The sequence below is a fragment of the Typopeltis vanoorti genome, chromosome 4 (genome assembly GCF_054136105.1).
Source record: "Typopeltis vanoorti isolate ZY-2024b chromosome 4, IOZ_Tvanoo_1.0, whole genome shotgun sequence".
Taxonomy (NCBI): domain Eukaryota; kingdom Metazoa; phylum Arthropoda; class Arachnida; order Uropygi; family Thelyphonidae; genus Typopeltis; species Typopeltis vanoorti.
The window spans coordinates 102,034,401-102,059,727 of NC_143552.1; the positions used below are offsets into that span (position 1 = coordinate 102,034,401).

Genomic DNA, 25,327 nt, shown 5'->3' on the forward strand with positions numbered 1-25,327 from the left:
TCTGTGTTAATGATCAAAACCAGATATAATACTTCTGTAATTGAATTAAGTGGCTTGTTTGATGTAGCCACAAATTTCAGTATTTTTAAGTTCTGAAAATAATCCATTGCATGTAAGGGTTTATTTACTGTTGTTCATTTTACCATTGTTGATATAAGATAGAAAATGCATAACTTAAGTAATTTATGCTTGCTTATGATATTTATATAATATGAGTTTATACATAGGTAGGAAACTATTAAATAGCAGTAAATGCATATAATAAATCCCTCAGAATTGAAGGTCTTGTTTCATGTGAATTTATATGTAATGGAACTGAGAACACAAATCTGTACACTTAATGATAAAGTGATCTTCAATGGAGAACCTAGAATTTGATTTTAAAAAAATTATTTTTTCTTCTTATGTGTACAAAGGCATTGAAATAATTTACTAATGCAATCATCTTGGAGTTAATTTATAATGCAGAAAAATTGGACAAAAATTGAAGTATTGAGATGTTACTTTTGTTTACTGAGCTGCATTGCTATTATATTCTGGACACCACCGATTTTCAAAGATACTAGTTAAATTTGTATTTTTAGTTTTCTTAGACACTAAACTTGAAGTTTTAAATATAATATTTGCACCCTGCTGAAAAGCAGACAATGGTTATATTATTATTATTATTATTATTATTGTTGTTGTTGTTCTGGGCAACTCCAAGGAGTCGACAGATTCATCGAGGGAGTCCCTAACATCATGTCAAGAACAACTATTCGACATTGACACAGTATCTATCATACCTTGCCTTGAACTCATTCACGGTCGTAGCACCCACAACAGACTCTGGAAGCTTATTCCACTCATTCGCCACTCTCCAAGTAAATAACCTAGCTCTTAACACCCTTGTCAACCACGCTCTTGCCCAGCTTCCATTCATGGCCCCTAGTCTTCCCACCACCAGTCATATTTTCAAAAATATCTTCTGGATCAATCTTGTAGAAACCCTTCAGTAATTTGAATGTCTCAATCATATCACCCCTCCTTCGCCTATCGTCCAATTTCTGCAACCCACAAATCTTCAACCTATTCTCATAAGGTTCATTACACAGACCTTCTATCATCTTGGTCACTCGTCTCTGGATCCTCTCCACTTCCTCCCCATCACGAAGAAATCCTGGTGCCCATAACTGGGCACAGTAGTCCAGATGGGTTCTTATCAAGGCTCGATACAGAGGAACAACAACTTGTTTGTCTCTGCATGTTAAAGTATTTTTCAGAACCCAAGTGATTTGATGAGCTGATTTAGTCACTTTTGCAATGCGCCCCCTAAACTTCAATTCCCTATCCACCAACACTCCCAAATCCCTGGCCTCATCAATCTCCTGGAGTACGGTTCCACCATTGCGATATACTGCTGCTATTTTTTCACCCCAAAGTGCATAACCTTACACTTTGCCACATTAAATTGACATCTATTTTTCCTAGCCCAGTCCTCCAAACTATCCAAATCATCCTGTAACATTTTGACATCCTGTGCACTCACAATTGCTCTACCCAACTTTGCATCATCAGCAAACAAGTGAACACTTCCTCTCAAATCCTTTCCTATATCATTCATGAACAAATTGAAAAGCAGTGGTCCAAGAACAGAGCCCTGCGGCACACCACTAGTCACATGCTGTCTTTTAGACTCCACTCCTGCATAAACCACTCTCTGGTATCTCTCCTTCAACCACCCTCCTATCCATCTCACCAACCCTATATCTATCCCCATCTGCTCCGCTTTACTGATTAGGGTTCCATGTGATATCCTGTCAAAGGCCTTGGCAAGGTCCAGTAGTATCACTGTAAACCCATTACCCCTATCCAGCTCAGCCTTCACTGTGTTATAGAACATGAGCAAGTTACTGAGGCATGATCTACCCTTTACAAAACCATGTTGTCCCCCATACAATATCCCATTTTCATCTATCCAATCCTGTATTCTTTTCTTGACTAATTTCCCTAAGACCTTGACAATGATTCCTGATATGCTAATCGGTCGGTAATTTACAACAGCAGTCTTGGAACCACCTTTATGCAGTGGAACTATTTTCCCCACTTTCCACCCCCTCGGGACTAACCCAGACCCGAGACTCAAATTAAACAAAATGGTCAAGGGTACTGACAATTCTTTAGCTACTTCTCGTACGACACGAACTGGTATACCATCCAGTCCCATGGATGTATTGACATTGAGGTTATGCAATAGACTACTCACCTCCACTTCATTGACCACAATTCCTGTATAATCTACTGGTTTATTTGTTTCTGCAATGTCACCACCTGGATGATATATACTTGCAAAGTGCTCACTCAGTAACTCAACTATCTCAACTGATTCAGTTACCTCCCTACCATTGGCATTCTTTAAAATCATTCTGCCATGTACATATTTCCTTTTACTTGCTACATATGTAATAAGCTGTTTAGGATTCTCTTTAGCCTGCATGGCCAATGTTCTTTCGTAATCCTTTTTTACTTTTCTTACCACACTCGTTACCCTTCTGGCCTGCACTTTATACCATTCATGTGTCTGCCGGTCACCTTTCTCCTTAAATTCCCTCCATAGTTGTTTCTTTTTTTGCAGCTCAAGCTTAATGGTGTTATTAATCCATTTAACCCCTACTTGATTTATTATTCAGACTCTAGGTATACAGTCAGCCGTCTTCATGCAAACACTTCTTAACTGCCTCCCATCCACTATCAACTTCTAGTCGTTGCATTTGTACATGCCATGGCACTGAACCAATCAAACTCCTAAGCTTGTCATACTTTCCAGCCCGATAATTCCACATGTACCCTATCTTAATTGAAAATTCCACACCTTTAGCCACTTCCCAAGTCAAGACCCTATGATCACTCTCACCAATTGGTGGCAATGTGGTCATATTTGTTACAGCCAAATCCTCAGATGTAATTACTAGGTCAAGCACTCTCTGACCCCTAGTATTTTCCATTACATGCTGTCGCAGATAGTTATCCCTTAATAACCGCATAAAATCCAATTCCTTCCTTCCGTGTGTCCTATCCTCACTCCAATCAATGCGACCATAGTTGAAATCTCCCATAATAATTACCCTCCTTCCACTCATTTCTTCTATTTGCTTGTGCATACTGTCACCACCATCTTTTCCATCACCTGGTCTATAGCAGCACCCAATTGTATATTTAGTTCTGCTAGCCACAATCTCACACCAAATGGCCTCAAATGTGCTCTTTTCTCTATCCTGCAATTCAACTTTTATTCTCCTTGGCTGTAGCTCATCAGCTATCATCAACAATACTCCCCCCCCCCCATTTTATTCTCCTTGTCATTCCTGAACACACTATACCCATCACATTCAATCCCACTAGCTATATCATCTACATCAGAGCTTCCCAAACTGTGAGCCGCGGCCCCCTTGGGAGCCGTAGGTTTTGTTGAGGGGGGGCCGTGAAATAATGAAAACAAATTTAAAATGTTTTAAGACTAAGTAGATTTTTTTATTTTAAAACAAACGTATTTAACTTTTATTGTTTATTATTTCTTTTGCTATTTTTTATATTTTAATGGAAAAATTCACACATTGGTGTTGGTTTACAAACTTTGCTTCCAGCGTATTTCGGCACTTAAATGAATATTAGTAAATATTGCTTCTTCATATGTTTAATTTCAAAGCAGTGGTTAATTGTATTTACTTCGAATGCTCTCCAGGGAAGCTCCAAATCTTCCTGTCCCTTTCATCACACGTTTGTAATCAAGGACTGTTGATATTGACTTTATATACATATCAAAACTCATTTTATATTATCACTGTCATCCGAGATAGTTTTCTGTTGCCAATAAAAGTTTCGCATATACTTCACACATGAAAAAAAAAAAAGCTTAAACAAGTTCATGTGGGGAGATAGTAACTCGCTTGCAGTGGTAAACAACACGCCCTCCCGCAGAGGCAATAAAAACAAGTACTTTTATTATGCCAGTGAATAAGGTATGAGGAGTCTGTGTAATATATTTCTCAACAAATAGTGCAATTAGAGACAACTGGGATAAAAACACACTAATTAATGAATCACATGTCCCCTCATACAGAAACTGTTCTGTATATATAAACTGAAACAAAACCATATGTTGCATGGGCAAACTAAAAACTATTGTTATTAATTAGATGTGTGCGAGTTCGATTTCCCAAGGTAGCAATAAAATTCAACCGAACGTGTTAAAATTCGTAAAAGTGCTAAAACTAAGTAATATATATATATAATGAATGTTATGGCAGTTTCACATATGGAATTCGGTTGAAGAGAGTTAGCATTTCAACTCAATTGTCAGCTATGCTTTTATCTTTCGGTTGCGCGATCTTTTGTTAATATCGCACCAATCATATGCACGTTTTAATAACCTGCCTTTGCTGTCTGTTTCGAGTTAGGCTTAATTACCATAAAGGGAGAAAAGTCACAAAAGAGATAAATGTTCCTGGTCCAATGATTCCCTTATTCAGGTAATATTCACTAATTTCATGTTATCAGTCTGTGGTGTGCCAGTATCGGTAAGTGGTGATATTATTTGATCTATTCTACGTTAAAAAATTTAACCCTGAGATGGATAAGTGGCTGATAAAAAAATAAAAAAAATTTCCCGCGAACAATCAGAAGAAGCAGAAACAGACTAAAAAGAAAAAAAAAAAAGGACAGTATTTTATCAGAACAGCCCGCATCGTCTTCAGAACCAAACTGTAAGAGGCAAAAAATGTAATACATGCATTTGATTTTTGCGATATTCGCTGTGTATGTTTTGTATTGAATATAAATACAATAAATATTATAATAATATATCTCTCTATTACGATTTTTTTTCGAGGGGGGCCGTGAAATATTTTAATTTTTGCAAAGGGGAGGCCCTGACATCTAGAAGTTTGGGAAGCACTGATCTACATTATGTTGGAGGTTTAATGGATTTTTTAACAACAACAGAAAGTATATCATCTACAGTCAGCCATGATTCACTAATACCAATAACCTGTGGTCTGGAAGTGGCAACCATGGCCAAAAACTCTTCCTTCTTGTTCCTAATACTCCTAGCATTAGTGTACATGAATTTAAGACCCCCATTAGCCCCAACCTTACCTTGATGCCTTATATTAACTATCCCACTCTGATTTGTTGTCCTTATTCGCTCGGGCATATTATATTCATTCATACATTCAACTGCCTCCCTAAGGACTGTATATCTAGTTTCCCTGAATTTGCACATCCACTACATTCAGCAACACTTCCTCAAGTCTCCTTACACCGTAACCATTCAAATGCAAGCCATCCATCTTATATAGATCCTTTCGCCCATTGAACTCACTCCACACATCCACAAATTCCACACCACTCGTCATACATAACCCACGCATAAAGTCATTTGCAATTATGGTCCTACTTTTAAACATTTCACTGTCATACTGTGGCAAAAGACTAATCATTCTAACTCTCTCACTCTTTTCTTTTGCTACCTCAAACAATTCATTCAGGTTTTCTATCATTTCCATTTTATCTCCTTTTTCAAATCATTCGTACCTGCCACAACAATCATTTCTTTCACCCTTTCCTTTTGCTCTCTAATAGACTCAGTTACATCCTTTATGGTCGCACCAGGTTGGTATAATTTTGTCAAATCCTCTACTAATACACCTCGTACTAACGAGTCTCCATACAGCACTCTATCCTTCATTTGACAAAATCGTACAAAATCACACTTATACGCCTATTTTTCTTGTCATACTTTTTATTATTGGCTGGTTCATTCAGTCGACTTTTGCTCATACGTTCTAGCTGCTGTTTTGCCATTTGTATCGCACCATTTAACAACGTAATCTCACTCATTGCATCTATCTCATCTTTTTTATTCTCTGTAAAACCATTAATACTATCATTCACACTCTCACAATTCTCTGGTACAACTTTGTCAAACTTCATTCTGAAGTTTGACAAAAATATCACACTTACGATCCGAAATACACTTCAATTCCTCATTCTCCCTACATTTTCTACACACATTCACTCCTTTATTATCATCTAACCACACTCTGACCGCACTCTGCAAAGCGTACATTTCGCAGATAGTACACTGAATCATCTCCTTTACATTACCATTCTTGAAAGAAGATGGCGAACCATCATTACTGGCTGCCATTTTCCTTCGTACTGGAGCCATACTAGTAACATATTTTATCAAATTATAAATTATTAACACCAAAAACACACAAACAGACGCACTAACAAAGCAAGGCAAAACAAAACTATGCAATATTAAAGTAAATTTATCAACGATAACTGAAAATAATGCTTATCTTATCAGGAGCTTTCGCGAACACTACACACTACGAATCCCTCTAGCGGCGACTTCCCGACATAGATTATGTTATAAAACACTTTAGTACACTAATAAAACTACCATAATATACCAAAATTACACAATTAAATCTAACAAAATATTAATAAATCAACAAAAATCATAAATCTTTCAGGAGCTCTCCGACAGTACGTCCTTTCACCAGCTAGCCTCGACACCAATTTATTATCAGGGCATCATGTTAATAGCTCAGCACAGGGGAATGAAATGCTAATTTTATACCTCCATTTTTTTCATCTATTATCATATAATGTAAAAAATTTCAGTTTTTAAGTCACAGATGTTCAAAGTGTTCTTAAAATGACCACCTTTCAAAATTTTTGGAAATTATAGCATCAATTTTAAGACCACTTCTAACATCTGTGAATAAACATCTAGGTCATTTATTATTTTTCAGTTTCAGTTTGAATTGTTTCCACAATTACTGATTTAGTGTCTTGTGTACATAGAAAAGTATTGTATGCTCTGAAGATGTCAGTCGAAATATTAGCAGTTTCCTAAATTATATATTTTGTTCTTTTGGTATTGTATTCATACTGTTATGCAAAAAATTAACAACTGTCAACACCCAAGCCTTTTAACATGATTATATGTTCAATATGTGTATGTGTTAATTGGTTTTTCTCTTACAGAGCATGAAATGAATGCATAAAGAACCCATCATATAGTTATTTCACACACAGAAGTCACATAGCTGTGTGACTTCTCAGCCTCTTCTCCCCTCCCAAATGCATCACTTAAGTTTACTATAAAAGTTTATAATAGTACTTGATATACCATTTATGCTAAATGTTATGATTTCTTTCATTTTTCTCTGCTAAAATTAAAATTACTCATTTAACAGATTCAAGAAAATGGCAACTAGTTCAAACTAAAGGAGCAATAGTAAAAGGTGGTTATGGTCACACTAGTGTCTACGATAATTACACTCAACAAATATTTATCTATGGTGGTTATCATTCCTATGGCTCCCAGTCAGCATTAGTAGATTTATTATATTCATATGATCCATATAGCCAAACATGGTAAGCAGTGTAACGTTCTTCTTGAATTTTAAGTTAAATTTGAAAAAAAAATAATCACTTTAATGCTAAAACAGAACTAGAAACTGTGGCATACAACACTTTTTTTTATGACATAGATGCAATCTGGTTGATAATAAGCATTTCTTGTTTTAATAACAGATATAATTGCTTATATATTGCATAGTGGTGCCATATGTAAGTTTTATCTGTGATTGTGTTCTTATTCGATAAGAAAATGTGCCATTACGTCCCATAATGGGTGGCATTGATTCCCCCACATACAAATTAGCTAAACATTTGGCCAAAGTGCTCACACACTATACTGGCAACACATCATCACACATAAAAAACTCAGCCCACTTCACACTTCAAAGCCAGCATAGAAAACCTTACTCCAACATACTGACATAATGGTCAGCTTTGACATCTCTTCCTTATTCACAAATGTCCCACTGAAGGAAACTTTAGAGCTAATCCAAGCTAAATTTTCTCCCGATATCTCAGCCCTATTTCAGTTCATAATGAACTCAGGCTATTTTGTTTGGCAGGGAAAATTCTACAAACAAATAGAGGGGACAGCCATGGACTCATCACTCTCCCCCACCCTTGGCCAATCTCTTTATGGAGACCTTTGAAGAAAAAACCTTAGCCTCTGCCCCACAAAAACCAACCATATGGCTTCGCTACGTTGATGATGTGTTTGCTATTTGGCCACATGGCTCTGATACACTCCTCTTCTTCTTAACACACTTAAACAACCAACACCCCAGAATCAAGTTAAATTTGGAAAAAGAGGAAAATAGCATCCCTTTCCTAGACACTCTCTAGTCACCCACCAACCTGATGGAACCTTGATTTTCTCAGTTTATAGAAAACCCGCCCATACAGGCAGGTACATTCACCAACAATCCCCACCCCACCCCCCTCACAACAATATGGAGTGGTGAAAACACTATACAACAGGGCTAAACTAATCTGTTCAAACGACAAGGCCCTAAACACTGAACTAAATCACATTCCTCAACACTTTCTCAGCCAATGGCTCCCCCCCCCCCCCCCATAAAATCCAAAAAATATTGGAACCAACAAATCACGACCCCCCCTTTAAGGATTACTTAAAGGGGTGGGGGTTGTGATTGTCCGAGGCACCTCGGACAAAATTACGAACATCTTAAAAAAAACATCACTTGACCTCCTGTTACAGACCATACAGAAAATTGGCATCCCTTATCCACTCCAATAAAGACCAACCACTTCCCCTAGACCTACCTAGTATATACCAGGTCCCTTGCAGCTGTAAACTGTCTTACTTTGGCCAAACAGGCAGGACAGTGAATATCAGAATTTCGGAACACAAGGACTACATCTGGTTTCACAAGTACAGCCACTTGGGTCTTGCAGACCATGCTCTGGATACACACCACAGAATACGGTGGAAGAAAGCTACAATAATACACCGTAGCAAGTTCAAATTTGAAAGGCTATTCATGGAATCAGCCTCAGCCCTAAGAAACATGCCAAACCTCAACAAATTTGGTTGCATGAGACTGTCCCAAAGTTGGGAGGCTTACATCAGCAGACCTTCAGCCCAATGGCCTGCATAGCCTGCTAGGGGCACCATCAGGACTTTTAGGAGAAACAATAGCTTCCTCACTTCATTCTCAGTTACCATGTTGTAGTGCCTACGTGCACATGCATTTTTTTGTAAGTTTCTTTTGAAGATGGCAATGTGATGACGTTGCTAAAATATCAGAAATATTTATTAAAGTGTAATTTAATTTATATTCTTATATATGTTGTCAATTCCTTAAGTGATTTAGTAATGCATAACCAACGTATGAGCTTGTCTATGAGTGTTCGATAAGAGTAATGTATTTATATGTTTACAAAATTCATAGTAGTTTTAAAGGGGGTGTGGGAAAGAGAATCAACTTCGTAATAAGAGAACTTGCCTAAAGGTAATCAACATTAGTGAAGTACAGATTCATGCCAGAATTCAAAATTGAATGATTTTTCCTATCTTATTTTAATATTTTTTTGAATTAATGAAAGGTTGTAAATACTGCATCAGTACTGTGGTTGAGATAAGGATATTTTTATTTATTTTGTATTTTTTGTTTATTTTACATAATCTGGAAGCACTGCTCTAGAGACCAGACATGAGTAGAACTGCTTCAATATGTGCACTGGTCTTAACACCAGGTGATGATATTCATTTCCTGCTGGAAGTCGATCAAAAATATTTATGCCAGCTATGGGGTTCAAGCCCACAATCTGTTGGTTGGAGCCTGGGTATGTTAAGTCACCAAGACAGCAAAACAACAAAATTGCAATTGAATAATTCTCATTCTTATCCTACTTTAAGAGTTTACTTCTATCAAGAAAAATGTGTGTCCCACAAACATGAACAGTATTCTAAAGTTAGGCAGATTTGCAGATTGTACAGAGTTAGTAGATGGCTGGTTTCTAGTATCTGGTTGAATAGTGGCATCTTGAGTAGAAAAGGATGTGCAATTTTTTTAAGATACTGGAAGCTAGTGATCTTTGTCTTTATGCCAGGCATAAAGACATCAGACATTTCTCCTTAAACAAGCAATTAACTGCTTGTTTAAGGAGAAAAATCTGATTTTGTCTGGTGATTTGTGTATTATTGAAAGCACCTTATCTGGTGGTCAGTCACTGTGGTTGATATTCGGGTACCTCCTCAGGGGTATGCTTATTTAATTGTGGCATAGGGCACTATATCACATTGTCATCTTCAAGTATTACAGATGTTATAGAGATGCATGTCAACTTTGAGTAGATCAACAGGAGGTGTTCAGCATATTAAAAAAATATGAATATGAACACAGCTGTGGAACTGGATGGCATATTATTATTATTAATAAAATGTTAAAAAATTAAAAAAAAAAGAGAGACCTCGAGGAGTCAGGGACTCATTGAGGGAAGCCACATACTACATGCACCAGCTATCATACTTATTCTTGAATTCATTCAAGTGCTTGCATTCACAACATCCATTGGCAATCCAGTCCAATCACGCACCACCATATAAGAGAAAAATCTTGACCTCAACCCTTTTTAGTGGCATTCATTCTCAGTTTCCAAGGATGCCCTCTTGTCTTTTCCTCCCACCCTCCATAAATTGAAAAATTCCATCAACTGAAATCCTGTATGACACTTTCAGAAGTTTTTAAGTCTCAATCAGCCCATGTACTATATGAATGTGCAAGAGAATTGGCATTGCCTCTGATGAATTTGTTTAGTCTAAGTCTCATCTCTGGCATGATTTCAAGGGAGTGGAAAGAGGGTAAGATAGTACCATTACATAAAGGTGGCTCCAAGACAGAGGTAGCAAACTACAGCCCCATTACGATACTCTATAGTGGGTAGCATGGCTTTGTAAAGGGTAGTCCTGTCTTAGGAACTTATTCACATTTTATAATAGTGACAGTAGAATTGGATAAACGTAATGGCTACACCATGATACTGTTCGATTTGTCAAAGCATTTGACAGAATACCACATGGGGAAACTATTACAAAATTGGAGACGATGGGAATGAATATAAGGCTAGTAGCATGGATAGCAGGATGGCTGATGGACAATACCAGAGTAGTATATGGTGGAGTGGAGTGGAGTCTAGAAGAATGATGGTGACTAGTGGATTACCTCATGATTCAGTTCTAGGGCCACTACTCTTTAATTTGTATATCAGTGACATAGGGAAAGATTTAAGATGGGATATTCAGTTGTTACTGATGATGCAAAACTGGGAAGAGCAGTAGTTGATAAAGGTGATGCAGATATCCTGCAGGATGATTTAAATAAATTGACATTATGGGCAAAGGATAATGATTGTCAGTTTAATGTTGCAGAATCTGAGGTTATGCATTTTGGGTTGAAAGATTGTATATGGTGTATCATATTGATAGTATTGGTTTGCAGGAAATCGATGAGGCTAGGGACTTTCGGGATAATGGTGGACAAAGAGATGAAGTTTAGAGGGCCTATTGCACAAGTTGGTAAAATAGGCCCAAGTAATTGGGCCTATTTTAATGAACGAATTACTGGGATGTTGAAAAATAACAAGTAAAGATAAGGAAGTTACTACCCTCTTTATAAGGATATGATTTGGCCACATCTTGACTATTGTGCACAAATGTGTCACCTGGGTTTCTTGTGGACCAGGAGGAGGAGGTCAAAAAGATTCAGAGACAACTGACCAAGATGGTCATAGGTTTGTGGAATATTCTCTATGAAGATAGGTTGAAGGTTTGTGGATTACAAAGTTTTGTTGATAAGCAGAAAAGAGGAGACATGATAGAAACTTTAAACACATTAAAGGAGTTTTATGAAATTGATGCAAGTGAAATTTTTCCATATATGACAAATAGTGAGAGAACTAGGGATTACCCATAGAAGTTGTATAAGAGTGTGGTTAGTAGGGGTGTGTGGAGAGTAGTGAGTGAATGGAATGGATTGCTAGAAGTGGTTTGAAGTCAACTGCCGGTGACTGGATTCAAGGAGGGGGTATGGTAGGATTTGTATGATGGTTGATTTGGGTCTCTTGCAATGAGTCCCCGGACTCCAAGGAGATGCTGTAAATAATAATGATATTATTATTAGCTTTACTCTTTTCTCCAAATTTTTCCAAAACAGCTTTGTATGTCTGATATTAATTTCCTACTCTTCTACTTAGATCTTCAACGTGAATCAACTTTTCCTTTTTTTTTTGTGTCAGCTGCCTTACCTAATTACCCCCAAATTTTCCTCACTTCTTCATTTAGTACAGTGGGTGATGGTTTTCAAATTGTGAGGCTTGCCCTCACAATTGGAAATTGTGAGTGCAACTTCCTCTGGCACCGGCAAAATTTTTGAAGCCATTTATTTTATAAATTAATTTTACACTTATATTCATCTGATCTTATCAGATCAGATGAAAGATGTAAGATCTGATAATGTTCGAGTCTTGACAGGTAACAAATTGATTTGGAGGAAAATTGTAGATAAGAAGTTAGTAATGATCTAAATTTTCCATGTAGTACTTACTTGTCAGGAATTTGATGATGATGAGTTACACTAGTGGTCAAAATTGTGGAAACCTTTTGGAAAAAGTGTATTTTGAGGTTTGATGGCTCATAACACCACTTTTTTTGGTGTAATACCATAAAACTATATATATATATCAATGGAAAGATAATTTAATCAAGAATGTAATGCAACAAAGTTTGTTCAATTATCTGTATTCTATGAAAAGTTATAGCCTAAACAGAAAAAATAAGCACAACTTGCTTAGGTTGATACGAAGTAGCTTTCCTTCATTTGAATGTAGCCAATGAGCATGCGTGTTTAGAGTGCCAATCAGGTGTCATCTTGTTTTGGCAATGAGCCAGTAAGGTCACAGTAGGATTCAGCTATTGATGTCATGTATTGGAGCTGAGAGGTGGACGTTTGTCAGTATGTTATGTGATTGCTATCAAGTTGGATGGGTTTTTTTGTGTTCTTTCATTTAATGAGCTTGTAAAACATAATAAAATTAAAGAAATGGCACAAAGAGTTGACTGATCACCCAGAAAGCGATGTAAAACAGTACTATTAAGTGAACAAGGCTACAGTTATGAAGAAATTAGAAGAAAAATTGGTGGAAACTTAACCAAATGTGGCACTTCTAAATTTTTGAAGAGGTATAAGGATACTCAGTCACTACAAAACCAGACTGGTAAAGGCAGGAAAAGGTGCACAACAGCAAGTGATGATAGAAAAATTGAGAGACTGCGCCTACGTGACAGAAGAAAATCATCTTGGTGTATACAAGATGAAATGGCGCAGTACAATGCTCCATTGTATTGCGCCATTTCAAGCGCCACTCATTTGAAGTTGAGTGCAAGGACTGTTCAGCGCAGCCTGCAGGAATTTGGTCTAAATGCTAGAATTCCATGAAAAAAGCCATTTTCATCTCTCAAACAAAGGTTGAAAAGATTAAACTGGGCTAAAACTCATGTTAACTGGACAGCAGAACAATGGGACAGTGTTATTTGGAGTGATGAAACCAAAATCTCCCTGTTTGGTAGTGATGGCATAAAATACGTAAGGAGAAGAATAGGAGAAGATTTGCATCCTGATTGCATTACACCTACCATGAAACTCCCACTTAGTGTTATGATCTGGGGTTGTATGACATCAAAAGGTGTGGGCAGAATTTGCGTGATTAATGGGAATATAAATGCCCAAAAATACATAAATGAAATACTTGAGCCCAAACTGAAGCCTTCTGCACGTGATCTTTTCCAAGATAATGAAGCATTTATATTTCAACAGGATTCAGCTTCATGTCATGTTGCTGCTGTGTGCAAAATGTGGTTTCAGGATAATCATATTCCACTGCTGGAATGGCCTGGGAATAGCCCAGACCTTAACCCAATCGAAAATCTGTGGAGCCGACTAAAGAAACTTGTTAGTCAGAAGCAACCCACCAATAAAACCCAATTAATAGAAACAATAATTCAATCTTGGTTTCACATTATAACAGCTGCAGAACTAAAAAACTTGGTTCACTCCGTGGGAAGGTGCTGTAAGGCCGTAATTAACGCTAAAGGTTACCCAACTAAGTACTAACTCACATTGTTAGAATTTTTGTACATCTATTTTTTTCTGTGTTTCACTTTTCTTCTTTATAACTGCTGTTCTAATAAAAAAAAAAAAATCCTTCATAAAATTTATTGCGTTACATTCTTGATTAAATTATCTTTCCATTGATATATAATTTTATGGTATTACTCCAAAAAAAAGTGGTATTATTAGCCATCAAACCTCAGAAATACTTTTTCCAAAAGGTTTCCACAATTTTGGCCACTAGTGTATATTCATGACAGCAAACATCATTACTAACTGACCATCCACAATTTTCCTCCAGATCAATCTGTTACCTGTCATGACTCCAACATTATCAGATCTTATATTTCTATCTTCTAAGACACTTTGTACCATATCAATCTACCCTCAAGGGGTTTACAGGATATGACAGTACTACATGAAAAAATTACATCATTACTAACTTCCTATCTACAATTTTCCTCCAAATCAGTCTGTTACTTGTCAAGACTCCAACATTATCAGATCTTATATTTCTATCGTCTAAGGCCCTTTGTACCATATCAATCTGCCTATGTCTTGGTTTTCCTCTGGGTCTTTTTCCTGCCAACCTCTCAGAGAACACCTGTTTTGCTAATCTTTCCTCTCCCATTCTGCTTAAGTCACCATACCATCTGAGATCAGCTCTGCTAATGCATTCCTGGATGCTGACAATATCAAATTCCTTCCTAATATTCTCATTTTTAATCTGATATTGCCATCGTTGAAATCTGTTCATGCCCCTAATCTTTCTCAGACTCTCATGTCTGCAGTCTCTGGTCAAGCGTTTCACTTCTAAACCAGCTCTCAACTCCATAAGTTAAAATTGGTTTAAATACTGTCTTGTATACAGCTAATTTAGTGTTTTGGCTAATTTCTCTCTCTTATTCCATATAAATTTATTCAGTTGACTTCCTACCATATCAGCTTTGTTGATTCTGTTATATATTTCCATATTTAATTTACCATCTTCACTAAAAATCATGCCTAAGTAACTAAAATGTTTTACTTGTTCTATAGGTTCTCCATGCACAATGCAGTTGATATTTTCAATGCTTCTGCCTATTTTCATTGTCTTTGTCTTTTTATTGCTGACCTTCATACCATATCTATCACAACAGTGGTTCAATTTAGTCCAGGAATCTTGCAGACTTGTAGCGGATTTATTGAGAAGTATAACATCATCTGCATAAAGCTATCTACAATTTTGATATCAGGTTTAATACCACTTTTCTTCATAATGTGATCCATATAGATAATGAATAACAGAGGGGATAATGTACATACATCCTTGTCTGACACCGATTTAACATTAAACCATCTTCCTGTACTTCCTTCAATGCTAACTGCTTACTTACAACGCAAATAAAGACTAAGTATTGCCTGATATAATTCCCCACTGACACCGTACAACTGTAGTTTTTTGAATAGTTTCTCTCATGGCACCTTGTCATATACCTTTTCCAGATCTACAAAACTTAAATAAAGATCTTTATTATATTCTCATGATTGCTGAACAATTTTTCATAAAGTGAAAATCTGATCCTGATAGTCTCTGTTTGGCCTGAATTCAGCTTGTTCTTCACCATGCTTCTCTTTCACGTTCCTCCCCAACCGTTTCTCAAGTATACTTGCATAAATCTTACCAGGAACACTCAGTAGAGAAATACCTCTGTAATTTTCACATTCAGTTTTATTTACTTTTTATATATGGTACTATGCGAGCTCTGCTCCAATCATCTGAAATTCATACCTCTATACAGGTCTTCCAAACTATGCAGTGCAGCCATTGTAAGACTTACCTACCTGAGCATTTCTGGTCGAATATCATCTACTTCAAGTACGGATATATATTCCTGATTGCATGCCTCACTAGTGTTTTTTTACTGTGCTGCCACTGATTGTTTCATTTAGCAATTTTTCGAAGTAATTACTCCATATTTCAAGGATATCTTATTCTCCAGTTTTCATGTCACCTTTATCATCTCTAATTCTTTTTACAGCATTTTTTCCTCCATTTCTGAGCTTCTTCAACAACCTCCAGAATATCTTGCTACCTTCTTGATATTTATTTTCTATTTTCTTACTAAAGTGTTCCCATGACTTTTGTTTAGCTAGTTTTACAGTGTTTAGCTTGCTTACTTTTGTCTCTGTATTCTCTCTAAGCACACAAGCTGACTTAATTGCCAGGAACTTTTGATATGCTTTTTTCTCTTCCTTCACAGCCTCTTTAACTTCGTGTGTCCATTATTTCTGATTTTTTTCTATCCTTGCACACAGCCTCACCACATGTAGGGGGCCTCCCCTGGCACCATAGGTGCTAGGGGAGGCCTCCCTACCTTCTCCCTGATGCCAATTTGACTTGAAAAATATTGGAATTACTAGGGGGGCCTCCCCTGGCACCTATGGTGCCACCCCCCCTCTGAGTTCCGGACTGGTAGGTCGGTTCTCCTTGAATTCTGATGACTCGAAAGGGGTAATTCCCCCCCCCCAAGTTGCAGACTGTGGTAGGCCAGTTCTCCTTGAATTCTGATGACTCAAAAGGGGGTACCCCTGAGCCTACAGCACCCAACTCCCGAGTTCCGGACTGGTAGGCCGGTTCTCCCTTGAATTCTGATGACTCGAATTTTGAAGACACGACACAGGGTAGCCCCTGAGTGTCAAAACCTTTCAAATAACTTGGCAAAAAACATGACACAAAAACGTTACAAAAAAGTCTTATCATTTTATATTATAGAATAGATTAAATTATTTTATTATTTATATATTTATTTTTATTTTCATGGCTGCTATGCACATGAGTTTTTCCTATTTTTATTAATTTTATATAGTTTTGTATTTATTTATTTTTTTTATATAAGCTGGAAACCCTGCTCAAGAGAACAAACATGGCACTTTTTCAAACCAGTTCAGGCCTCCAGTAAGCCAGTCAGTGGTCTCACACTGCACAGTGAAATTCATCACCTTCCACCTAAACACAAACATACATGTTCACAGTGGAATTTGAATCTACAGCCTGTTGGTTAGTGATCAGAAATGTTAACCACTCAACTGTGCAGGCAAGTGGTAGTATATCATCTATGTTACAATTTCTTTCTTAAAAATATCAGTATGAATAATCATTGTATAAGCCTGAGCACCATACTCAGAAAATTTTTGACATAAAGGATTACAAAAAACTGCTCTGCTGTGCATTCAGATATGGGTGTGGGAAAGACCTAAGTCTTGAATGGCATCCAGGATAAGAGGGTATCATTTATAAGGGCTGAAGTTGAATTAGCCAATGTGGATGATGGGAATTTTCATCCCGGAAACTTGCTTCTCCCTCTTTTTGTTTGGGGGGGGGTGAACAAAAATAATGTTAATCAAAAATCAAGATAAACATGAAAGAAGCTGGCCTAACCAAAATGGGCAGAGCACCTTTTTTCATGTTTCTCTTGTTTATTTATTTATTTTTTTCAAACATGAAGTCTGATTTATTAGAACTCTGCAGTAGGCAGAATCTGTTCTTCTAATGTCAGATCAGAAGACAGGGAAGTAAACTTCTACACTTTTGTTGATTGGTAGTACACGAGTATCTGATTTCTTTTAGTTTATTTAGTTTTTGCAATTCAATTTATATACATACATAGTTTATATGCAAATAAATAGCAATAAGAAAGAATTCTGATCACCAACATTTTCTTCTTTTGCTTCATACAAAACATTAAAATGTGATATTGACAATGCAAATTGCAGCATCTTTAGCCTTTCTTTTTTTAAACATTAAATATCTGGATCTTAATTTACTTACAGGACCCTCATGTCTCCAAGTGGTTCTCATCGTTATCTTCACAGTGCAGTTATTCTGAATGGAATGGTATTTATATTTGGAGGAAACATGCACAATGGAACATCAGCTGGGGATGATAAATGTTTTTCTTCAGATGTCATATTGTACGACACTGGTACTAAGAATTTTTTAAATACATTATTTTATAAAATTGTAATTGTTCCTCATTCGACTTTAAATTTTCATCAGTAATGCCAAAAGTCATTCATTGTTTATATCATCATCACAGGAATATGTGGGAAAATAACCGAAAATCTCCTGCGAATTTTTTAGAAAATTGACAGTAACCTTGACAATAATTCAGTTCTCTTTTGGTTAGCTGCATATAACTTATAATAGCAATTAACAGAGAGCTATCCAAAAAAAAGAACATTAAAAACAATCTGTTTGCATTCTGCACATGGAAAGAGCAGTAGTCTCAAGTATATCACACTCATGCTATTACATACACTCATGAATACAGATAATAAATGATTTATTAGATTATAACCCAGCTGTGTTGGGTTCTCCTCACCACTAATGCAATTTAATATGTATTTGCATCATATCATACTTTGAAGTTAAACAGTACCCAATAAACTAAAATCATATTAGTTTATTGGGTACCGTAGTTAATCAATTAAACAGTACCCAATAAAACTAAAATCCAAACAGCATCACGTAACCTAATTGCATATTTATAGGAACTAAGTACTGAACACTATCTTCTTATTGCTGTCATGGATACATAGTGTCTCAACCCAGACTAAGTTAAGGGTTGAAGTTAAATACTTCTAGAACTGCTTCCTAACAATTCTTCTTCTTTGGCACTACAGCCCTATGCAGGGCCTTTACCTCCCATTTTTGGGTTTCATAATTCACTGCGAGGTGGGATCGTTACCCCCATGCTCAACCATGTGCAATTGTCTGTGAAGCGTTGTGTTCTTAAGATCAGTTTGCCTGCTTTGCAGGAGGAAAAACCCCAGATGAACTGGGGAGAAAAACCCTGCAGTCCACGCCCCAAGACCGGCTAACTTGGCTATGTCTGAGAAAGATCCTTAGCTCCTCATGTCAGTGACAAGAATCGAATGCAGGACACTCCTTTCCCAGGCATATGGTTGCAGATCGCATAACCACTTGGCTAACCGCGTGGATGCCTCCTAACAATTAGCCTAACTTTTTTTTCTCTCATGCTAGAATCCAGGACATGCAAAAAATACCAGTGTAAACTGATGAGATCACATTTAATGTACCTTGTGGAAATAAAATAATCCAAACATACAAATCACTTAAATCCAACTTTAAACAAATCTGTATGTATATCTTATGTGTGTCCAGACAATTCATTGTGAGAAAATTGATCACTGATAATTCATCGTGAGGAAAATTCATTGCAAGAAAATTAATTGTAGGGGAAAATTAATCGCATGAAAATTCTTTGTGGATATATGTGGAAAAAAAAAGAAATATTTCCCATAATAGAAATATTTAAAAAAATTTAAGGGATGTTTTAAAAAAATTAAAAAAAATCAGTTAACGCCTTTTTTGTTCCTGTATAGGGAGTAGGCAAGGCCATTTTAGCCCTATCTAACTTTTGGAGACTGAGTGGGGAGTTCAATCTCCACTGTTAGCCAATCAGAGATAGCTGGCCTAAGGCTATTACTAATTAATCGGTACGCAGTGAAGAAGGTGGCTAGCCTAGCAAGTGCCGCCATCTCGTGTCCCCTAACACAATAGTTTTCATGTCTGAAAATAATATGGGTTTTATGGGCGATTTTCTTGAGTTCACAGGACGAAAAACCCTACTTGCCTGTGCCAGAGATCAACTAACTCAGGAACCAGTCGAATAAAGGCTTAGAAAAATTTTCTCTAGTCGGCGAAAGAAATATTTAAGAAATATTTTAAAAAAATTTCAGAAATATTTCATATATATTATTTAATATTTCGATTATATTTAGCTTTCTGAAAATTTTTATTCCATATAACGTTATTAATATTTTTTTCTTACTATAGGCTCTGTAAATGGAATATTAATTGCTACAAAACTGGGATGGGATGGTTAGGGAGAAAGAGCACCATATTTAAGAATATTTAGGCCAACTAATATTTATAATTAACTATTTACATATTCCTATTATTCCTATTAAGTGTTCTATTTAATAGTTTGAATAGTTATTAGCTGACTTTTGGCTGTTTGCGCTGGTTCCCTGGCGAAAACAACGGGGGGCCATGTTTAACTGGGCGATGCCCCAGCCAGCATAAAATTTTGTCATGTTGTACCATCATTTTTTTTATTTTAGTTTAACCAATAAGAACACAATTTGGTTGGCTAAATCCCAAATTACCAGCCCATCCTGGTTCGTTTAGTATCCAAATAGATACCCAACAGGGTGCACCACAAGAAGGTTAGGATTGGACATTAGGTCAGAAGCCCTGGTCGGTTCTCCGCATTCCTTTAAAGGCTATGTGGAGGTCTCCTCTCAGTTATACTGCTTTGACCCTTAAGTACCCCTCATGACATGTTTTAGCTATTGAATACATGTGTATTTTGAAAATGACTCCACTTTTCGTACATAGGAAAGATATCTTTTATGCTGTTATTGTTTACTGAGCTAGTTTAACATCATAGGTGCACTTTTGAGTAATTATATTAAAGAAAATGATAATAAAATTACTTAAATCCTATCATCATTATGTAAAGCAGCATAAGCTAAATTGCCATCTGCAGGTGCAATACTAGTCTTCACCTTTCCTGCAATACTTTTTATAACACTAAGGAATTTAAAATTTTATATTTAGTCTGCTTTACTGAAAAAAAAAAAAAAAAATATATATATATATATACAGGGTGTTCGGGATAAATTTGACAGTTTCGTAAGGAAAAAGAAAATCTTCTTTGTATCTATTAAATTTAATGAATTGACAAAAAAACATTACAGGCAGAGTTAATTACAATACTATCAACAAGATTTACTCAAAATAACCACCATTAGCATCGATCACAGCTTCAATTCTGCTTCGGAACCTCGAACAAGCTGATGCTACAGTCTCCCTGGGAAGGGCCGCAAAAACTGTTTTAATTTTATCCATTAACTGGGCTTTTGTATTACTGGAAGTGCGATTGGTGTCTTTTTCAACTGCGCCCCATACAAAATAATCCATGGGGTTAAGGTCTGGGGAGTTTGGAGGCCAAACATTTGGACTGGTGAAGTCGTAGAAATTTTCAGACAACCATTTTTGACTTTTCCCAGAGGTGTGGCAAGGGGCCGAATCCTGCTGCCATACATACGGCCTACCATTGTCTACCCTTGTTATCCAGGGCTTGACTACAGTTAGCAACTCCACGAACAAAGCCCGAATTCCAATGCCAGGGTTCTTCAACACCTGTTCCTGCAGATTTGCGAGGAATTCTGCTGTACGAACGCAATCAGATCGTCTGCTAGGGATCTTTCTTCTTGCTACATCCTCGTAGTCACCATTGCAAGTCTCTAGTTCATGCCTGATTGTTTTTACTGTATTCAGGGAGCATTGGGCAGCAGTCGTAATATCCTTATTTTGATGGCGGGCACGAATCATCATGATACAAGTTTTTCTCTTCCATGATTCAGGTGGGTTCCAGCTATCCATCCTTTCTGACATCTTGTATATGAATGAAGAAGGGTCCAAACTTTTAAATGAAGAGAAGTGTGTGTTAATACATGTAACTTACGGAAAAATATAATTAATTATAAATATGTCAAATTTATCCCGAACACCCTGTATATATATATATAAATATATCATTTTAAAAATAACAATATTATACGCAGAATTAACCGTTTTTGGTTCTCTCCAGTCAGGTAGAGAGGTTAAATGATCATTCTTTGTTGAGGTATATTACATAGTAATAACAGTTGTTATAAGGTGAATTCCATTTTTTCATGCCATTAATAGTTATTTTGACATGATACTGTATAAGAACATAACAGTTGCTATAGGGCAATATTATATATTTACATGAAAGTAACAGATGATCATTATTCGAACACTGTAATCACAAAAAAATCTCTCTTCCCCTTTCTTTGGAAGGGAGATGAGGAAATGATGGCACTTCTATCTTTGAAAGTGGACTATGCTGCAGTTGCACTGCTCAGTCAGGAGCCAATTCCGTGGATTCCAGTCTTTGTGGAAAAGATCTGTGGTGTTGTTTTGCTTGTGGTGGTGATGCTCATGTAGGATCTGACTTCTCACCTTTTGTTTGAAGATGCAAGGAGATGGTCAGCTGCCCCTCTCTCTCTCTCTCTCTGTGCGAAGCTGTTGTGCTGTCTGGTCTTGTATGTCAAAAATAGAAGGCTGTATATTACCGCTTTCACAGTGATGATAAGGTAGTTGCAGATCGAATTATTATTTGACTCAGTGAGACAAATTGGGTATTGACTGGGCATTCTAAGTAGATATACCAGACTGTTCCTGATTGCTAGCAGAACAGGCAGTTATCTGGAACATCCATGTTAAAGTCTCATAATATAGTTGGAGTAGGTAGTGCATTATTGTGCCACATTCTCCACTGAATATCTGTGTCGGGTTTGGTGGCTCTTGTGCGATATGGTAGGTCCCATTGAAATAGTGTTTGGTGAGATGATGCATAATTTTCCAACGAAGGACCTTGGTTTGGCTGTTGTGTTAGAGTGGTGTAGATTTTGTTTATGTTGCAGGGTGCAAGTTTCTCCCATGCATTGTTGTTTTTTATCCGAAAGATAAGCACCGGATCTTCTGAGTTAGGAGGGGCTGAGTCCCCTCTTCTGTTATGGTATCAGGCATAGCAGCTTGAAAAGTGGATTTTACAGTATGTATCTGTTCAGCCTGATTCTTGTATTCCAGGTTGCAAGCAATTTTGGAAAGTGCCAGGTGAGGCTCAGAGAAAGAATGTCTCCCAAGACTCTCATCCCTCGCCAGCTCAATGGAGGAAAGAAAATCTCTTTCTGAACGATGAGATTCCTTACCATCATGTTGCAGAAGATGGGTTCCATGAGTATTTCAGGAAGTATGTGCTGGAGATTTAACTTCTTCCATCTTCGAAGGGCATCTTTGTAGAAGTTTGTTAGAGTTCCAGGCATGTGCACTATTGTCATTCTTAAGGTTGTAGAGAAAGACCTCTAGTGGCAGAAGTAAAAATATACTCGATGGTGCATTTGTGTTCCATTTCATCTTGTAGGGTATTAAGGAGAAAGCAAGTGCAGAATGTTGTTATCATGTTGTCAATGTAGGTCAAGTTTTCTCCTCCTCTGAGAGAAGTACTTAGCTTGGAGTAGGAATGCCAGTTTGTTTTCCATATGAATCGATAGATGGTTAACTGATATTTTTTTGATAAATTGCATTGGTGGTGTGAGAATCGCTAGGTGTATGCCAAAGGATACTGGTGGCTATTTGGTTCACAATTATTGTTCTCCCTCTTGTGGAGGCAGAGGCTCATATTGCTGCCCACTTTCCTAGTACTTGCTTGAAACGTTTAATAAGTGTTTCCCAGTTTTTATCCACATAAGAGGGCATTTTCTAGGTAAATTCCCAGGTATTTGTTTCCCTCTGCAGACCAGTGACCAGACTTTGGGGAATCGGTTTGGTTTTTCCATTTGCCACACCACAGTCCTGTGGTTTTATGTACATTTAGTTTGCCTCCTGAGGCTGCTTGGTATTGTTGGTATGTGTTTGTATGTTGTGGAAATCCTCTTCTTTGCGGGCTATGACTGTAACATCATCAGCATATACTGTCAGGGTTATGGCTTGGTAAGAAAGTTTAGGACGGGATGCCCTAAGCAGCATGGACTCAATGGCAATTATGTAAAGAGGACTAGAAAGTGGACAGCCTTGTTTAATACCTCTGCTGTATGGTATAGATATGGTGAGTCTGTTGTTTATTTTCATGCAAAAGTGTGCTTGAATGATTGATGAATATGCCTGAGATAAAGCCAAAGGCTTTCAAACAGTTGAATAGGTAGGGGTGTTTAATTCGGTCGAAAACTTTTTCTTGGTCTAGTATTACAAGACTCACTGTTTTATTACAAGACTCATTCCTCAACTAGCTCCATTTCTTTGCCATTCAACTTTTTATGTTGATAGTATACCGATCTTGAACTCTGGTGATATTCAGTTGAGGTGTGTTTCAGTAGCTGTCTTTTTGCTGTTTGCCCTGGTTCCCTGGCAAAAACAACAGAGGTCTTGTTTAACTGGGCAATGCCCCAGCTAGCATAAAATTCTGTCATGTTGTACCATAATTTTATATTTTGGTTTAAGTCAATAAGGGTCTACTAAATCCCAAATTGCTAGCCCATCCTCGTTCGTTCAGTATCCAGGTAGATACCTAACAGGGCGCACTACAAGAAGGTGAGGATTGGGCATTAGGTTAGAAGCCCTGGTTCTGAACAGTTCTCCACGTTCCTTTAAAAACTTATGTGGAGGTCTCCACTCAGTTATACAGCTTTGACCCTTACCTCTTTTACATTAACATCCTCTATAGTTAAATCCAAGACCCTTGATCCACTTTTACCCTCTGTTACATACTGTATAACTACCTAAGGTAGTTGTCCTTCAAAAACTCAAGAAATTCATTCTCTTTGCTCCCAGATGATGTCTCTTCATTCCAGTCTATATTGCCATAATTAAAATCACCAATAATGATCATCCTTTTCTTAGTAGCTAGACTTATTTTCTTAGGCATTTCCCTCTCTCTGCCCTTCCATATTACCAGATTCTGTTCACTTCTACCTCACACCATACTGTTTCAGAATCACTACCACTGTTCACTCCTTTTATCTCCACCTTAGTTGGCGATAACTCCTCTGGTACCATCAGCAGCCCCCCCCCCCTTTCTATCTTGCCTGTCTTTATGAAAAACATATCTTTCCATTTCTATTCCTCTCAGAATGTTATCCTCATCTATTCATGTGTGTCACTTATTCCAACAATTTTTGGGCAAATATATTAATTATACAATTTCATTTCCTTTGTTTCTTTATTTCTATATTTATATGTAAACATACATACTAGATTATTTCTAGTTCAGTAACAAGCCTTCCCAATATACCTCTGCTTCTGTCCACTCTTCTTATGCGGTGTCTCCCTGTCCACCCTGACCCTCCCTGTTTGTCTTGTGGTCATTCTCTTCACTCATGCCACTTGCCTCTGTATTCACAATCTGTCCTACTCTACTCTATTCTACTCTACTCACCTGCTGTTCTATGTTACCTCTTGCTTCCTCAGGTCTTTCATTCATTTCAGTCATCACGTTCTTTTATAGCAAAAGTTTCTCCAGCTAACTCACTAAATTTATTTAAATGTAGCCCATCTCTTTTATACAGCTTCATCTGTCCCTGAAATTCATCCCACACATTTGCAGAATGATTTTTTTTCTCTTTACACATCTCAACTAGCATCGCATTTACCATTTCATCTCATCATTATCTACCTGGGTAACACT

The 25,327-nt window shown here is 37.1% G+C and overlaps 1 protein-coding gene across 2 annotated transcripts in view; it reads left to right on the forward strand.

The window, feature by feature from the left end:
• LOC150107557 (attractin-like protein 1) overlaps positions 1-25,327 on the forward strand; it is a 355,255-nt gene that overhangs the window by 122,399 nt on the left and 207,529 nt on the right. For both annotated transcript variants that reach the window (XR_016548201.1, XM_090391383.1), the window contains exons 8-9: positions 7,251-7,431; positions 17,859-18,010. Coding sequence is in view for 1 of the 2 variants with exons in the window: in XM_090391383.1 (XP_090247509.1) it covers positions 7,251-7,431; positions 17,859-18,010 (333 nt within the window). In the remaining variant the exon portion in view is untranslated. The remainder of the gene's footprint in view (positions 1-7,250; positions 7,432-17,858; positions 18,011-25,327) is intronic.